This window comes from Stenella coeruleoalba (assembly GCF_951394435.1).
Source record: "Stenella coeruleoalba genome assembly, chromosome: 14".
NCBI classification, from domain to species: domain Eukaryota; kingdom Metazoa; phylum Chordata; class Mammalia; order Artiodactyla; family Delphinidae; genus Stenella; species Stenella coeruleoalba.
The window spans coordinates 49,924,829-49,942,324 of NC_137160.1; the positions used below are offsets into that span (position 1 = coordinate 49,924,829).

General features: G+C 45.4%; 1 protein-coding gene across 1 annotated transcript in view; it reads right to left on the reverse strand.

The window, feature by feature from the left end:
- Positions 1-17,496, reverse strand: part of LAMA3 (laminin subunit alpha 3) — a 241,953-nt gene that overhangs the window by 208,128 nt on the left and 16,329 nt on the right. Inside the window, exon 2 of the mRNA XM_079943103.1 lies at positions 14,563-14,715. Coding sequence (XP_079799229.1) covers positions 14,563-14,715 — 153 coding nt within the window. The remainder of the gene's footprint in view (positions 1-14,562; positions 14,716-17,496) is intronic.

Below are 17,496 nucleotides of genomic sequence, written 5' to 3' on the forward strand. Positions count from 1 at the left end.
TATGAGGGACATGTGTACACTGGACAGATATAGTAAGGAACTCTCTGGACACTCATTCATTCATACATTAAACATACATTCACTGAGTTATTTCTGTGTACCAGGCATTCTCTATAGGAAGGAACACAATACTGTTCCTTATTTCATGGTCATAATTCAACTGAGCCCTCTCCCTCTCTTCCTCTTTCTCTCTCTCTCTCTCTCTCTCTCTCTCTCTCTCTCACACACACACACACACACACACACACACTTACATTATATGTACTTTCTAAAAATTTACAGTTAGTCACCTCCTCAATAATTCCCTTTCATTCTTTCAGAGATGACAACTGGGGGGATTTTGGTCACTTTCAACCGGTCAAAAAGCATCCTGCGAAAGTCAGAGCGCTGGTGTCACTAGAGCCCCAGTGGGAGACGGAGGACCTACTAGAATGAAGTACTTGAGGAGACTTTCATAAAGCAGCTTTCTACGAAGGAGTGAGCAGGGGTGACAGCTAAGAGCATCTGAGCGCCGTTCCCACCCTGGACCTGCAGGGCAAGGACAGGAAGCTGAGACACAGCTGTTGCTGTAGGAGCCAAGCGACTCAGTAGAAGCACTGAGATCCTGCAGTGGGTGGGGGACAGACACCCCAGCCTCACCCTCCTCCCGCCCTCTGAGCTGAGCACGTGCGTGCACATCCCACTGGCCAGACTCTGCCAGATGCCCAAGGGCAGGGAGAATATAGATTCTGCCCGTGAAGGTCAGCTGCTTCGGGCACTGAGCAGGGCGGAGGGTGGCTGGAGGGAGGGGAGGGAGACCATCCCGGTCACAGGGGGACTCGAGGCTACAGTCTTAGACAATTAGCAAACACACCTTGAGCTGCGTAACCAAGTCTGAGCCAGAGAAGAGACTCGTGGTCACAGAAAGGAGAAGCAGACTTTTCAGGGACAGCATCAATAATGCTGAAGAAAAATGACAGTTCATGGTCTAGAGCAGCGCTGCTCAGAGTGTGGTCCATGGACTGCTTGTGACTCATCCACAGTGAAACAGGGACAGAGACCAAGGGTGAGCACTGAGAAACCTTCATAACAATTGGAAAGAACAAGTTGGCATCGATTGAATCTGATTTTATTAAATGAGGCTTATATTTTGTATGTCTTTAGACTTTATTTTTCAATTCATTTTTCTAAGAATTTGTTTTTATTGTATTTTACAAAGGTACTGGTCTGTGACAGCTTAGAAATGTTTTTTTTAAAAAAATGGGTCCCTTGTAACAGACGGTTTGAGGAGCCCTGGTCTAAGCAGTGCTTCTCGAATCTTCATGTGCCCTTGGATTGGGCGGTGGTTTTTGCAGCCTTGGGGAGAGTAGGGGGCTCACACGGATGGAGAAAGTGACAAGAGAAGGGAGGAGAGCAGAATCTAGGGCTGAGTGGAGGCTGGCTGGGAGAGTCATAAAAGGAGTTCAAACCATAGCAACCTAGCAACGGGGGCAAGCCGGGCAGCCCGGGCAACTTGTCAAACCCACCTGTCCTAAACACCAGACGCTTCCAGGTCCAGCCCTGCCCAGGCCGCGCAGAGCTGGGGAGATACCCTCGCCCTGAAACAGAGGGATTTGCAAAATGGCTGCGCTCTACCCAGTCTCCCTGCCCTGGCCTCCCTCCGCAGTAAGGAGGCTGGACTCTGCCTTCCTTGTGGTCCACCTGACCTCAGCCAGGCCCTGGGCTCTGCTCTCTCACCCTGATGCTACCTGCCCCCTGGCTCCACCCACCTGCATCCTCTGATAGAGACACCAGCCTGATTTCGTGCTGCTGGGCCCCCCCAGATGGTGGTGAAGCAGGACGAGGTCCCGAAGCAGGAGGAGGGCGCTGCGTCTCCCCGCCCCTGGTGTGCCCCCTCCATCTCGCTGGAGCTCCTGGGACACCGTGTGCTTAGAACCGGCCATGCGGGGACGGCGAGAGGCTGCTGGGCCAGGGTGATTGCGAGAGACAGGGGAAAGACCCCAATGTTCATTCCGGTTATTCCGCAATATTGAGCAACTGTAAAGGTAAACATGCAATCTCATCGCTCAGGGTGCTTAAAGTATGTGGCACAGAGCTCGTCATGCATGATGTGCTGAATCGGGAAATTCCTACACTGCAGGACATTGCCGTTAGTGGTCTGAGAGTTAAAGAGAGGAGTGCAAACAGCACGGGAGCTTGCTGTTGAGTTAGAGAGACCAAGGAGCGAGCATGAAGCGTCTCACCTGCAGGCTGCATGCCAAGGAGACCTCGCAAGGAAGAGCGGCAGGAACTTCGGGATGGGATGGGGGCGTGTGAAGCCAGGCCCCTCTGGTCTGGAGGGAGCTGCAGAGGTCCCAGGAGGTAGGATGTCCACGCTGCCCACATCGTGAGGCCTTGGGAGGCTGGGCCAGTGGGTACGGCTGGAGCCAGGCAGGGAGCCTGGTCCTGGTGGAGCCCTAACCCTCTCACCTGGCTCCTCGGGCCACCACTCTGGGGCTGGGAGGGGCGGCCGGGGACACGCACAGCACCCCTCCTGAAGGCGGGCAGGAAAACCAGGTGGTGGTTTGATTTGGGTCTAGTTTTTCTCTAAAGGAAGGAAATGCAATGGAAGAACGGAAAGTGAAAAGCACAGAAACAGGACTAGGGAAAGGAGAGGCTTCAGGAAGAAAAGAGTAAAGGAAAATGTCTCGTGGCACAGGAAGGCTCCAGGGCCACCAGCGGAAAGAGGGGCAGAGGCTCTGGTGCGGGCCCTGAAGGACGGCGGGCAGAGGAGGGAAGGTGCCGGGGCCAGGGATGCCCCGAGACGTTACGTTTAATACAAGCTCTCGTTGGAACCCTTGTGAAGAATTCATGAAATTCAGTTTTTCCTTATATATGCTTGCCATTAATAGTAATAGGAAAACTGCCATGATTTAAAGCTAAAATATGCCTGAAATCACGAAAGTTTCACAAGGGAAGAAACAGTTTTCAAGACTAGCTAAAGAATAAAAGAGGCTCTTTTTTAAAAAATTCCATTTACTGGACATTTCTCTGATTCTGTTGGCATTTAAAGATCTCTAGCAGGCCAACCTCATTGAGGGATGAAATGGTCATATCTGGGGGATGGAGGGCATCAGGAAAGCTCCAAGTAAGCTTTTCCATCAATACCTCCAATCCCACCGGGAATAACTGTGCCTATTGCCCTCTCTGTATTGAATTCTTCTTCTTTCCCCAAAAAGAGAGATTTTCCCAATCGTCTTTACTGTCTTTCTAACTCTAAAAGTAATACATGTTCAGTGAAAAAAATACAGATATAATAGCTAACATGGACTGAGTTCTCGCAGTGCGTGAGGCATAATTTTAAGAGCTTTTCTGTATGACCTTATTAATTCCTCACAATCCTATGAGGGTGGTTCTAGATTCATCCCCACATCTCAGATGAAGAAACTGACCCCGAGACATTAACTAAGAGGGCCCAGTGTCACACAGCTGGAAAGTTCTGGAGCTAGATTTGTACCTATGTAATAACCCAGAGCCATGCATCTGAATCACACTGTAAAAGAGATTCACAGAAGAAAGTAAAAATCAATAATTGCTCCATCCAGAAAAAGCACTCAGCATTTTAGATTCCCTCTTTCCTGACTTTTTGCTTTGCTTATACACACAAAGAAAAGGAAATCATACCACGCTATATATACAGCTTACATATAGTTTGCTTTTTTTCCTTCACGCTATAGCACGAACATACATCAGATCAACAAAGACCCCCTCTGTGGCATCCTTCCAATGGTTGCCAGTTAATCCATTCAATGAATCAGTCCCCTTTTACTGGACGTGAGATGGTTTCCCACGTTATATAATTATAAACAATGCTCCCAAGAATATCTTTGCTCAAACATTTTAAGCACTTATTTCATTATTTCCTGAGGATAAATTCCTAGAAGTACTAGTTCCATGGCAAACGTAGATAATAATTTTTTAAGATGCAAACATTCTGGGAAGACGTAACATCAGTACTGAGCTTCCAGAACTTTACTGTGAATATATTTATAGATCCTTCACTCACTTGGAAGAGATAAGGCAGTGTAAGCTTATTGGAAGCCTAGAAAAGGAGAGAAGGAGGGGTGTCAATGACAATTTCTCTAAGTAATGATAGCACTAGTCTATGTCTGCCTAGTGCTTCACAAGGATCAAAGCACATTCACCAACACTGTTCACAAGCATCTCCAGCCATAGCAGGGAGTCCTCCCCACACACACGGGGGAGGGCCTGCCAGCACACTCCAGCCTGCCCGGGTTCTATGCCTCAGTCAGTCTCCTCTCCACCCTGCCCATCCCGCTGGGGCCAAAGGCTGGCACGGCAGCCTGGGTCCTTCCCAAGAAACCAAGTGGCTCTCTTTCTGGTCAATTCCCAGTTCCACAGAACTCAATACTGGTGCCTTGGCGTGCCATCTTCCTCCTATCTTCTTAACTGCATGGCCAGTCCTCAAAGAAAGAGGATTAACCTTTTCTAGAAGGTACCAAGGGCTTTGTTTCTGTTTATTTTTCTCTCGGCAGCATAAGCCATGATCCGGGGAGTTTTCAAGAAATGAACCCCGGTGCATGTTTGCCGTCTAGCTCTTTGAGAGACGAATTTGATGGGGGCCGACCCACAGCCGGCGGGCTACCCCCTCTAGTGCCTCTTCCTGGACTGCAGACCTCACCCTCCCACGGGAGGCCAAACCCTGGTTATCACCCTTCCTGACAAGAAAGATCCCTCTGACCACTCTGCAGTGGCCTTAATCCTGACACACAGCTGAACACCAGAGTCACAATGGTGTGAGACTCAGGGTGACCTGGTAAGAGTCCCAAGAGGTCCCAAGAGGTCACTGTGACCTCTGTTTAGCACTTTATCATATTAACATATATTCATAGAGAGGTTGGGAGAAAATTCCAGTAGAAAAATGTTGCTGCTTTCCAGTACAATTCCTATCCCTGCTTCTGATTCTTGGTTTTATGTTGTCTGACTACAGCCTACTGAATGTTTTGGAAGGAAACATATTTAACTCATTTTCTGTTATGTCTGTTATACTTGTGGTGCTGGTTATGTGGGAACTAGCAAATGTAAATAGGGATATTTAAAAAATAGAGCCCAGCTGTTCATGGTTAGAGCAAGACACAAAATCAAATGGGATACTATAAAAGGAATAGTATTGAAATGTTTCTTTCCATTTAATTCATCATGTATTGAGGATGTAGGACCTTCCAGGACTGTGTGTGTGTGTGTGTGTGTGTGTGTGTGTGTGTGTGTGTGTGTGTGGTACGCGGGCCTCTCACTGTTGTGGCCTCTGCCGTTGCAGAGAACAGGCTCCGGATGCGCAGGCTCAGTGGCCATGGCTCACGGGCCCAGCCGCTCCACGGCACGTGGGATCTTCCCGGACCGGGGCACGAACCCGTGTCCCCTGCTTCGGCAGGCAGACTCTCAACCACTGCGTCACCAGGGAAGTCCCCTTCCAGGACTTTTAAGGCCCATGGAGAAAAAGAAGACTATGATACGCTCCTTGACCTTAAAGGAGCTCACGGTGTACCAAGCCTTCGTGACAGAGCATAGCAACTGCCTCAGAGTAAACAGAAACAGAAGGGAGGGAAGCAAGCAGTCAGGGAAGGTTTCCAGCAGGCGATAACCTGAGTTACCTTGGGAAGGAGGTAGTCAGACCAGGTGGTGAGCGTGAACAGCACCCAAACAAGGCCACAAAGCAGGAAATGTCATGGAGTGTTTAGGGAACTACCAGTAGGTCCCTACTGACGTGACGTAGAGTCTGCGGAAGAAAGTGGCATCTAGAAAAGAGGCTGGTGAAAAGGCAGGAACTAGACTGTGAGGGGACTTATATGCCATGCCAAGAAACTTGGACTTTATTCTGAAAGTAATGGGCAGCCAACTAGAGGATGTTCATCAGGGAGAATGACACGTTTAAACCTTTGTTTTGCTCCGGAAGCAGTGAGAAAGATTGACAGGTAGATGCCCGGAAAACAGCCAACCTCAGTCATCTCTACTGTTTCTCAGCTCATCTTTCTGCACCATGAGTGACTGCAGAACTAGGGGAGGGACCTGAGAGCAGAGGCTGGGAGATGGGTTAGAAGGCTGGTGGACTAATCACAGGTAAAGCTGTCAAAGGACCAACTAGGGTAGCACGGTATTGATGAGAGGAGGAACGGGACTCCAGGATATTAAGAATCAAGACGTAATAATTAATCAGATGGTAAGGAGCAGCAGGAGGGGGAAATGCAGGAATGTGGAAGAGACTCAGTGAGTCGTATGCTGGTATACTGGCTCCTGGAAAGAAGCCTTGATGTGTAACATTGGCTAATTCCTGTGGTGTAAATGCTCCCACCACGGCCGATGTCAGTGGATACAGAGCTGGGAAGAGATACACAATCTCAGCTTTCACCACAGGTGGGAGCCACCTGCAGCACACAGAAGAGACTGCCTGGCTGACTAGAGAGCTTGCTTCCCTTCTAGAGCAACAGCTGGACTACGTTTCCTGCCTTCTCTGTAGTTACTCAGTCTATGTCTTTGAACCATTGTTTGGAGCGGGTGACCAGGCCAGGATCGGTTACGCTTCAACTCTTCGTGAATGAGAAATAAACTAGCATTGTGTTTAGCCACCAGCATCAGATCTATCTGTTTCAATCTTAAGTAACCTTAGGTAATAATCTTAAGTAATACATGGAGTAAATGTTAATTCAACTTTATGGCTTGAAGAAATGGGTAGATGGTAGAAAAATATATTGAGAAAAAAGAATACATCAATTGAGGAAAAAAATACTGAAAACAACCAACATGGCCAGAGAATACACCGTTTTTAGGTCAGAAACTATTTCCCAGGCATTATTTTCTATAGTAGTGTTTAGAGATCTTGGAATCTATCCACAAACATACATTACCGATGTTGTATGGGATAGTGATTCAGAGAACTAAGCAAGGTTGACATCTCAGGATTCTATCCTGTTGCTGTGGATCCACTTAGCTTCTTTGAGTTTTTTATACATAAAAAGAAAATGCCAGGACTTCCCTCGTGGCGCAGTGGTTGAGTGTCCGCCTGCCGATGCAGGGGACACGGGTTCGTGCCCCGGTCCGGGAAGATCCCACATGCCGCAGAGCGGCTGGGCCCGTGAGCCATGGCCGCTGAGCCTGCGCGTCTGGAGCCTGTGCTCTGCAACGGGAGAGGCCACAACAGTGAGAGGCCCGCGTACCGCAAAAAAATAAAAAAAAGAAAGAAAAAGAAAATGCCAGACTGCCAGATTCTTCCTAATGTGTAAGTTCCTTAAAAAGCACTTCAAAGGCAAATTGCCATTTTTAGGTTATTACAGTAGCATAAAGGATAAAACTGCATCCCTAGTAGCTCAGGAGATTTTATCAGTCCCTATTTTTCTACCCACTAACAAATTATTTGCTTTCAAGGGTTGAGTCTCATGATTATATGTTCATTAATAGAATATTTATTAATTATAAATTTGCTCTGAATAAGACATGTATCTTGTGTTATTCCTCTAAAATACTTAAGTGATGTTGCAAAGAGACCCAAGTATTATAAGTGGAACCAATTATCTAGTTAATTACAGGGCCAATGCTGGTCCACTCCCACCCAGAGATTTGGTCTCACAGCAATATGCTTCCACTGGTACTACATGCCCGGGAAATTCAGACCGACCCTGAGTCATCCTTGGCTCATTCTACATTCACTTGACAAATATTTATTGAGCATCTACTATGTGCTGAACACTATGCAAGATGTTGGGAGCAGAATATCATGTAGTGAACACAAGGAGACATTGTCCCTGGCTTCCTGAAGCTTACAGGCTAGAGAATTCCTAGAAATTCTAGAAATTCTAGAAGACTGAGTCAAATCCAACAGTCATCCACTTTCTGGATTGAACTGTATCCACCCAGAGACCCAACTGAGTCAGACTCTTAATGACCCAGGCAACCCGAGAACCAATTTAATCCCCCAAACCACACACTCAGCAAGAATCAGAAAGTAGCCCAGGCCTTCCTCCCATCTGAGTCAGAAGTGACAAGGGCTACAAAGAATGTTTTGGATTCATCCACCGAAGTCTCATAAAAGTTGAAGAGGACAAGGGAAAAAAAAAAAAAGCTCGTAGAAGGCATCTGAATACTAAATTCACTCTCAGATGCATCTGGACCCTGAGGAGTTCACAATCTATGCGGAGTTCATGAAAAAATAGGTAGACTAATGGGAAATTTCTCTGTGACCTATTGTTTTTCTTTAAAAGTTATAATGCTGTTTCCTTCATTACTCTTAATCTGAGAGCTTTAGAAACATTTTTCTGGATTTTCTACTTACTGCATTTTAAATAACTTGTTCATAGTATTTGCTTGTGTGGACACCTAGTGGGGTTTCTGGACCTCAGTCTTGGCCCCTTTCTTCCCTGTCTTAGTTTGGGTCCTCTCTAAAACCAATTCTGGGGCTTCCCTGGTGGCTCAGTGGTTAAGAATCCGCCTGTCAATGCAGGGGACACGGGTTTGAGCCCTGGTCTGGGAAGATCCCATGTGCCACGGCGCAACTCAGCCCGTGCGCCACAACTACTGAGCCCGTGTGCCACAACTACTGAAGCCTGTGCACCTAGAGCCCGTGCTCTGCAACAAGAGAAGCCACCACAATGAGAAGCCCGCGCATCGCAACAAAGAGTAGCCCCCGCTCGCCGCAACTAGAGAAAGCCTGCGCGCAGCAACAAAAACCCAACACAGCCAAAAATAAATACATAAATAACTTTAAAAAATAAATAAATAAAACCAATTCTGAGATAAAGACTTGGGTACAGGTAGTTGATCTGGGAGTTGATCTCAAGAAGTATAAATTGGGAGAGGGACACAGAGGAGGGAGAAAAGCCAATGACTGAGGTGTTAATAGGCAGATTCCACCAGGGCCAACTGGGGCTCCATCCTGGTGGAGACTCTGAAGAACTGTGAAGAAAGCTCCTCGGAATTGTCCCAAGAAGAGGCAGGGAAATGAGGGGATTTTCCACCAACTCCTGTCTCTTCTGGGCTGAGGGTTGCCTTGGGGGCATTAAATCCTGCACTTCACGGCTAGCTACTCTAAACACGGGCTAAGAAAACTCCCAGGGCCTGGAAAGAGCCCTCAGGCAGGAAGCAGGGAGTCAGGTGGAGGCCCTGGAGATGGTACCTGTGTGAACGGGCACAGGAGCTGTGGTCCGGGCTGCCCACTCAGAGGTCCTGGAGGGCTGAGGGCAGGGTCTGCCCTCACAGCCTTTGCCTCTAACAAGGCCCAAAGGACTGTCTTATCTACGGTAAGATAAGATAAGGGGTCTTATCCAGCCAGGCCCCTTTCCCCAGCAACCCTGCAGAACAGGGCGCAAAGGCATCTTTTCATACCTCCAGCCTCTAAGGCAAACATTCATTCCTTTTGCGGTGGGGGGGGGGGGGGGAGGGGTGTTTGTTTGCTTTGTCTTTGTTTATTTCTACTACTAATAGGTTAAAAACAGTACTCTTGAGGGCATGACAAGTTGTGTAAAAGCCTTAAAATTCTTCTTGAGATGGTTTTTCTGTTGTTCCCTGGAACCCATGAGTCAGGCTTGTTCTGCTGGGGATCCTGTCTTGCCCCTGTGCTGGTCCTCCTCTTCCTTCCCACCTGAGATCCAGCCCCTCCCAACCTCCCGGCCACCTTGACTTCAAGGGACCATGAGAACCCCTGCCTCACCCACATTCACGTGTTTTTCCTTATACCTCACCCTGGAGGAGGAAAAGCAGAGTGCATACAGGGAGTCCACAGAGTAAGATTCGTTGTGATTCTGAAGGAAATCCAGGAGCCTAACTCAAGCCCATTGCCACACCTTCTTATCTCACAGGGGGGGATGGCCAGAGGTCATGCCCCACCAGGAAGAAACAAATGTCCCTACATTCCAAAAATTCCCCTTTTAAAAACCGGACATCCACATTTTGCTTCAAAAGTCAAAATAAACTCATTATACTTGGCCAGATAAGATGAAAGTTTCCAGTAACACATTCTGTTCTTATTCTATAGCCTGAAACTGATTAGTAATATATAATGTAATGAACTTGAACAGCCCCAGAATATGCCACTGCCCCTGGAGAATTGCAGAACCTTCCTACATTTGCCACCTTGTAAGGAGGAAAACTGCCCTTCAAGATCAAGTCCTGAAGGCAATGTTCTCACTTGTCAAACTGTGTTGGCCAAGAAAAATAACAATGAAAACCACCAAGCAGTCCAAAACACAACAGAGAAAAGTAACCACCTCGTGACAACGTAAGCTGTCAAACTGACTGCAGCACATCAAAGTCAAATTCCAGTTCTCAGTAGCTAGAAAAAAAGTGGTTTCGTAATAACAAGTTCATGGCCTATATTTTATTTCCCAACCATGCATCAAGATTTGTACTTCCTTAAGTCAGAAGGAGAAAGACAAATACCATATGATATCACTTATATGTGAATCTAAAATATGACACAAATTAACCTATCTATGAAACAGGAACAGAATCATGGACATAGAGAACAGACTGGTGGTTGCCAAGTGGGAAAGGGTTGGGGGAGGGATGCAGCGGGAGGTTGGGGTTAGCAGATGTAAGCTTTTATATACAGGATGGATAAACAACAAGGTCCTACTGTATAGCACACAGAACTATATTCAATATCCTATGATAAACCATAGTGGAAAAGAATATTAAAGAAAGAATGTATATATATGTATAACTGAATCACTTTGCTCTACAGCAGTAATTAACACAACATTGTAAATCAACTATACTTCAATTAAAAAATAAATTTAAAAAACTAAGAAAAAGAAAGATTTGCACTTCCTAAATCTAAGGTCTGTAGGTCGCTATTCAATTATGAAATCTAACCTCTCAGGGACACTTTCATGGTTAATTCCAGCAAAAAGGAGAAAAAACAGATCCCACTACTGGGGCATAAAATATGATTCTTACAAGATAAAACATGCTTGTTAAAGCACGTGTTGCTCCAAGACAAGGAAAAAGAAACGTCCTCAGTCTGACATAATGTATATTGCGTTCCCTGCTTCTAGACTTTTCTAGAGTATTTTCTATGGGATTATATACAGTATTTTCTAGAGGAGCAGAAGTTAGGAGTCGGTCTGTTTTAATAATGAGTGTTTACTAAAGTTCACTTTGTTTTATTAAATAAAAACTTACTTAAAAACCACCAGCCTGAAGAGGTTTAAAAACAAAGTAGTCAACTCATTCAAACCTCACGGCAATCCTACGAGGCGAGCACTAGTATCATCTGACTTTATAAATGTGGAAACTGCAAGAGAGAGCAGTGAAGTCTGTGGCTCAGGGTCACACAGAGAGTAAGCAGTGCCTCAGGGCATGGACCGGGGTGGGCTGACCCTAGGACCCACACTCCCAGCCACCTACAGAGGAGCATCCCAGCCAGGATGGAGGTGGGTGGGCACAGTCTTCATGAAGATGTTTACCATGGCTCATGTCTGTCAGCAACCAGCAAATTACTAAACTGTTCCTACGCTGGTGTTTTTTTAATTCACCTATCTTATTTAAGGATATTTAGATACATCAAAAGGGTACTTTTAAAAGGTAGGTTTTTTGTTTTTTTGGTTTTTTTTTGCGGTATGCGGGCCTCTCACTGTTGTGGCCTCTCCCGTTGCGGAGCAACAGGCCCCAGACGCGCAGGCTCAGCGGCCATGGCTCACGGGCCCAGCCGCTCCGCGGCATGTGGGATCTTCCCGGACCGGGGCACGAACCCGTGTCCCCTGCATCGGCAGGCGGACTCTCAACCACTGCGCCACCAGGGAAGCCCAAAAGGTAGGTTTTTTAAAAAAAATAGCCTTAAGGGAAAAAGAGCAAATCCACAGGGCACTGGTATGTTCAGTAAACATCACTTAATGGGTTAAAATTCCCAGCTAACTACAGAAATCCTCAGTTTAAAAAGTGGTATGACAGGTAAATCCTAGTCATTATAGGCAAAATCTCTACTGAATTAATGCTAGAAGGATAAGACTAATTCATGGTTGAAACTGGGGTTATGGAGTCTTTCACACCATGACGGATCTCCCTGAATTATCTCAGATGCAAACTGACGGTGAAAATATTCTCAGGAGAGGCCTGATTTAACAAAACATATGGGCAGAAGAGGTGGAAAACCCTTCTATCACCAAACTGAAGACAGCACGTTCATTGGAAGGAATCTCAGTATCATTCGATTTCCAGTCTGTGGGATGCATTTCCCTTTTGTATTTCTTATGTATCCCAAACACCAAGAATAGCACATAGTAGGTACTCAAGAAATATTTGTTGAAGGAATAGGGTGAAATATATGAGAGGCATTGCCTGGTCTGAAGGAGGGAAAAAGAAGGTGCATTAATTTTCTGCTGCTGTTTAACAAATTACTGCAAACTTAGTGGCATAAAACACCACCATTTATTATCTTGTGGTTCTTTACGTCAGGAGTCTGGGCATGATGCAGCCAGGTTCTCTGCCCAGGGTCAAGGCTGCTATCAAGGTAATCACCAAATGCCTGGGAAGACCCACTTCCGAGTTGCACATGTTGTTAGCAGAATCCATATTCTTATGGTTCCTGAGGTTCCTGCTTTTTTTGCTGGCTGTTGGCTGGGGCCTCTCTCAGTTTCTAGAACTCACTCTTAGGTCCTTGCCATGTGGCCATCACCACAGGCAGCTTTCCCCTTCAAGGTCAGCAGGAAAATTTCTCATGTTTCAAATCTCTTTCTTGGGGTAGGGCTCAGTCACTTTTTTTGTTTGTTTTTGTTTTTGTTTTTTTGCGGTACGCGGGCCTCTCACCGCTGTGGCCTCTCCCGTTGCGGAGCAACAGGCTCCGGACGCGCAGGCTCAGCGGCCATGGCTCACGGGCACAGCCGCTCCGCGGCATGCGGGATCCTCCCAGACCGGGGCACGAACCCGCGTCCCCTGCATCGGCAGGTGGACTCCCAACCACTGCGCCACCAGGGAAGCCCAGGGCTCAGTCACTTTTAAGAGCTCCCTTAATTAGGAGAGGTCCCTCAGGATAGTCTCCCTTTTGAGCAGCTGACTTGGGACCTTAAACGCATCTGCAAAATCCCTTCATCTTTGTCATATGATGCCACTTTATCATGGAAGTGACATCCATCGTATTTCTAGTGCTGTCCACAGTCAAAAGAGAGGGCCATGTACACCAGGAGGGAAGCGTGGGGACCATCTTAGCCTACCACAGGAGGACAGGTCTGAGTCAGGTACCCTCGTGGACCAGCTGGCCAAACAAGGACAAAAACTATGGTAGTCAGTGTCCACAGAGTCAGAATTTCCAGGAAGGAGAATGCTATAAAAACATCTCTGCTATACCCATGTTCATAGTAGCATTATTCACAATCGCATAAGGGCGGAAGCAACCCAAGTGCCCATTGATGGATGAATGGATAAACAAAATGTGATACCCATACAATGGAATATTATTCAGCCTTTAAAAGAAAGGAGGGGCTTGCCTGGTGGCGCAGTGGTTGAGAGTCCGCCTGCCGATGCAGGGGACACGGGTTCGTGCTCCGGTCCGGGAATATCCCACATGCCGCGGAGCGGCTGGGCCCGTGAGCCATGGCCGCTGAGCCTGCGCGTCTGGAGCCTGTGTTCCGCAACGGGAGAGGCCGCAACAGTGAGAGGCCCGCGTACCACAAAAAAAAAAAAAAAAAAAAAAAAGAAAGGAAATTCTGACACATGCTGCAACATGGATGAACCCTGAAGACATTCTGCTAAGTGACACAAGCCAGTCACAAAAGGACAAATACGGTATGATTCCACTTATATGAGGTATCAAGGGTAGTCAAATTCATAGAGATAGAAGGTAGAAGGGGGAGTTAGTGTTTAATGAGTACACAGGGCCAGTTCTGCAAGATAAAAAAGAGTTCTGGAGATTGATTTCACAACCACATGAATCTGTTTAACACTGCTGAACTGTACACTTAAAAATGGCTAATATGGGCTTCCCTGGTGGCGCAATGGTTGAGAGTCCGCCTGCCGATGCAGCGGACACAGGTTCGTGCCCCAGTCCGGGAAGATCCCACATGCCGTGGACAGGCTGGGCCCGTGAGCCATGGCCGCTGAGCCTGCGCGTCCGGAGCCTGTGCTCCGCAACGGGAGAGGCCACAGCAGTGAGAGGCCCGCGTACTGCAAAAAAAAAAAAAAAAAAAAAGGCTAATATGTTAAACTTTATGTTATATGTACTCTACCACTGCCAAAAATACCTTTGCCAATGATACTACTTACAACTATTTTTTAACTCATTTAATAGACGGGTATGGGTGTCTGCCTCGTGACACGCACTGTGCTGGGTGACAAGGGACACAAATATTAATGTAACAGGTTTCACAGTGATTAGTGAACTGAAACTGAAGTTTGTTTTTAAAATAATCATTATTATATCAGAAATAACCACAGAGGATATATGTATATGTATGACTGATTCACTTTGCGGTACAGCAGAAACTAACACAACATTGTAAATCAACTATACTCCAATAAAAAATTAAGTAAAGAAAGAAATAACCACAGAAACAATGATCCAAACTAATTTTTCCTCATTCCAGATGAAATGCCCCAACTCACCTGCCCCAGATCCAAGGTGACGTTGACTTTGTTGTATTGTGTGCCTGAGGAGAGAGGAGGGCTTTGCCACCACAGTTCAGATCCATCAATTGCGTTGGTGATGGGGTGTGCTTTCCTGGGGTCCTCAGAATTGCAATAGTCACAGAACTGGCCCTGAAATAATAAAGCTCTCGTTTTATTGTCAAGTAGTTTTTTCTTATCAATTTAGTAGAAGAGGTAATTGAAACAAAGACCGTTTTCTATAGCTTAGAGAATTCAGCTATTGAATTTCATCATAATGTTTTCTGAAGACAGTAGTAAGGCTTTCTCTTTTTCGTTCAGTCTTAAACCATATCACCTGTTTATACCTCTGCTTATCATGTTTCTAGGATACACATTATATTTATCTTCCATCAGTTAGAGTTATGTTTTTCTTGTCTTGTATGACACTTTAAGAAGAGCCTGTTGTGTCTGAGATGCAATGATGTTCTCCTTCAGAAAATCCTTTTTGCTGTTTGCATCCTCCTCTGCAAGTTCTGTGTCAAGCCCTGGGATACAGAGAGGATCCCTGCTCACAGCCCCAGTGGAGGTGATAAGCATACAAGTAACCATAAAGGAAGTAGGTTTGGCAAGAGTATAGAGTGCTGGGTCTAAGGCAGGGTGGAAGAGGTGGGATTTCAGCTGCCTGTGAAGATGGAGAGGAGGTTGGTAAGTGTCAGTGAGCAGTCAACAAGGAAGGTGTTCCAGGTGGAGGAATGAGCACCAGCAAAGGCACAGAGACCAGCTGGTCCATTTGAACAAGAGCATAAGTAATGGAAAACTACACTTGAAAGGTAAGTGGGGGAGATGTGGCTGGGCTGTGGATACTGGAGTGAGAAGTCGGCAGTTAATTTAGTAGGTAAGTGGGAATCCTGGAGTGGTATTTATTTGATATTATCATCTCTACTGAATTCTGATTCTACTGATATCATCTCATCTTCTTACTGAATTACTCTTTTTCAGTAGGCAGATTCTCTTGATTCTATTTTGTTTTGTTTTATTTTGTTTTGTTTTTGTAATGAATTTTAGCACCATTACCACTCAAAAAGCTGAACATACGCCTTTCTTATATATTGAATATACTTTTAACTGGTTCAAAGCCTCGTGCTTACCCAGTAGTGGATGTCACATACTGAACTGCTTTGCTCCCCAATTAAATGATCTAAGGGCATAACTACCACATAGGAGAGGGATAGAGAAGCAAACCTAGACCCGCAGCCCCTCCAGAAATGTGCTGTGAGAAAAGGGTAACTCTGCCCCAGACAAGCATCTTGGAAGTTAATTTTTTAATGCTCAAGGATAAATTCGATCCTGGTGTGGAACTAAATGTGTGGCCGAATGTTTTCATCGAGTGTGTTACAGAGGGCTCCTTCATATGTGGTGATATATTATGTACAACTTTATCTTTTGACCCTTCATGAAGATACTTCTGTAACTCAGGAGCAGCACCGTGCGGTAAGCAGTCCCATCAGTTCACGAGCCCAGAGGCCACATGTGTCTTGCCTTCCCTATATCACTTCAGCCTAGAACGTCACAGAAGCCCAATAAAGGAATAAACCCCTCAGGGTTTTTCAAAAAATTGCTTGAGTTCTTTCTACAAAATTTTATTATTATAATAAGTATAATTGATAACTATTTAAGCTAGGACCTATTAACATTTATGAGTATTTTGCCCTTTAATGATTTGTATTTTTCCCATTTTCTCCCTAGAAATCATTTTACCAGTTTAATTATTTGGTGAGGGAATTAAATTGTTATTTCTTGAAGTTTAGAAGATTTACATGTGATAGAAGCAAATCTCCCCCAAGGATGATAATCTACATTCATCTCCATCTCCAGAGTATAGATATGAGGAGTGGAGATGTTCCTTTTTTGTTGTCATAGATGAATTAAGGACTTACCATTAGAAATAAAAGTTTACAATCTCTCAGTGGAAAATAAAGGTGAATACCTTTAAGAACTTGGAGCAAGGAATGAGTTCTTAAACAAGATTCAGAAAGCACTGACCACAAAGGAAGAGACAGATTTGACGACATTAAAATTAAGAACATTGGGTCCATCAACAGATGAATGGATAAAGATGTGGTATATATATACCACATACCGCAAAAAAAAAAAAAAAAAAAAAAAACTGTATAGAAAGGAAAGCAAAGGAAAAATTAATAAAGGATTCAGGATGATGGTTACCCCAGATTGAGAGAAAAAGAGAGATGGGAGGTGGGGAAATCATATGGTTAGACGTAAGTTATTGCTAAGGCCCTATTTTGAGTTTTGGTAGCAAGTTCATGGGTGCTTATTATATGATTAAAATTTTTTTTTGGCTGCACTGCACGGCATGCAGAATCTCAGTTCCCCGACCAGGGATCGAACCCGTGCCCCCTGCTGTGGAAGGGTGGAGTCTTAACCGCTGGACCACCAGAGAAGTCCCTTGTTATACTATTTAAAATCCATCCATCCACATACACATTAAGGCTTATCATGCAAGGACCAATGATGAAAGCATGTCTTAAACTGAGGGTCACGAACAATCCCTAATCTAATCTAATTCTGCACCTGAGGTCAAATATTTTTTAAATAACCATAAATAAATAAAAGCAGGACAAAAACTGGTAGAAGTCAGAGAAGAGGGGGACAGACAGAGAACAGAGAGGATTCTTACATCCTTGTGTTCAGTTATTCATCCATCCAGGCAACAAACCTGTACTGACCATGTACTCTGTATCAGAAGCTATTCCAGACAGAGATGAGAATATTGAAAGATAAACAAGACAAGGGACTCACGCTCTGAACTGTGTCAAAGCTACTATTAGCCTAGTCGTGTGGGAAACAGCAAATGTAACAGAAGGGGCTAGAAGGAAAGGGGACAAAACTGTTCAAATAAACAACAAAAGAGAGTAGAGATCCAAGGCTGGAGGT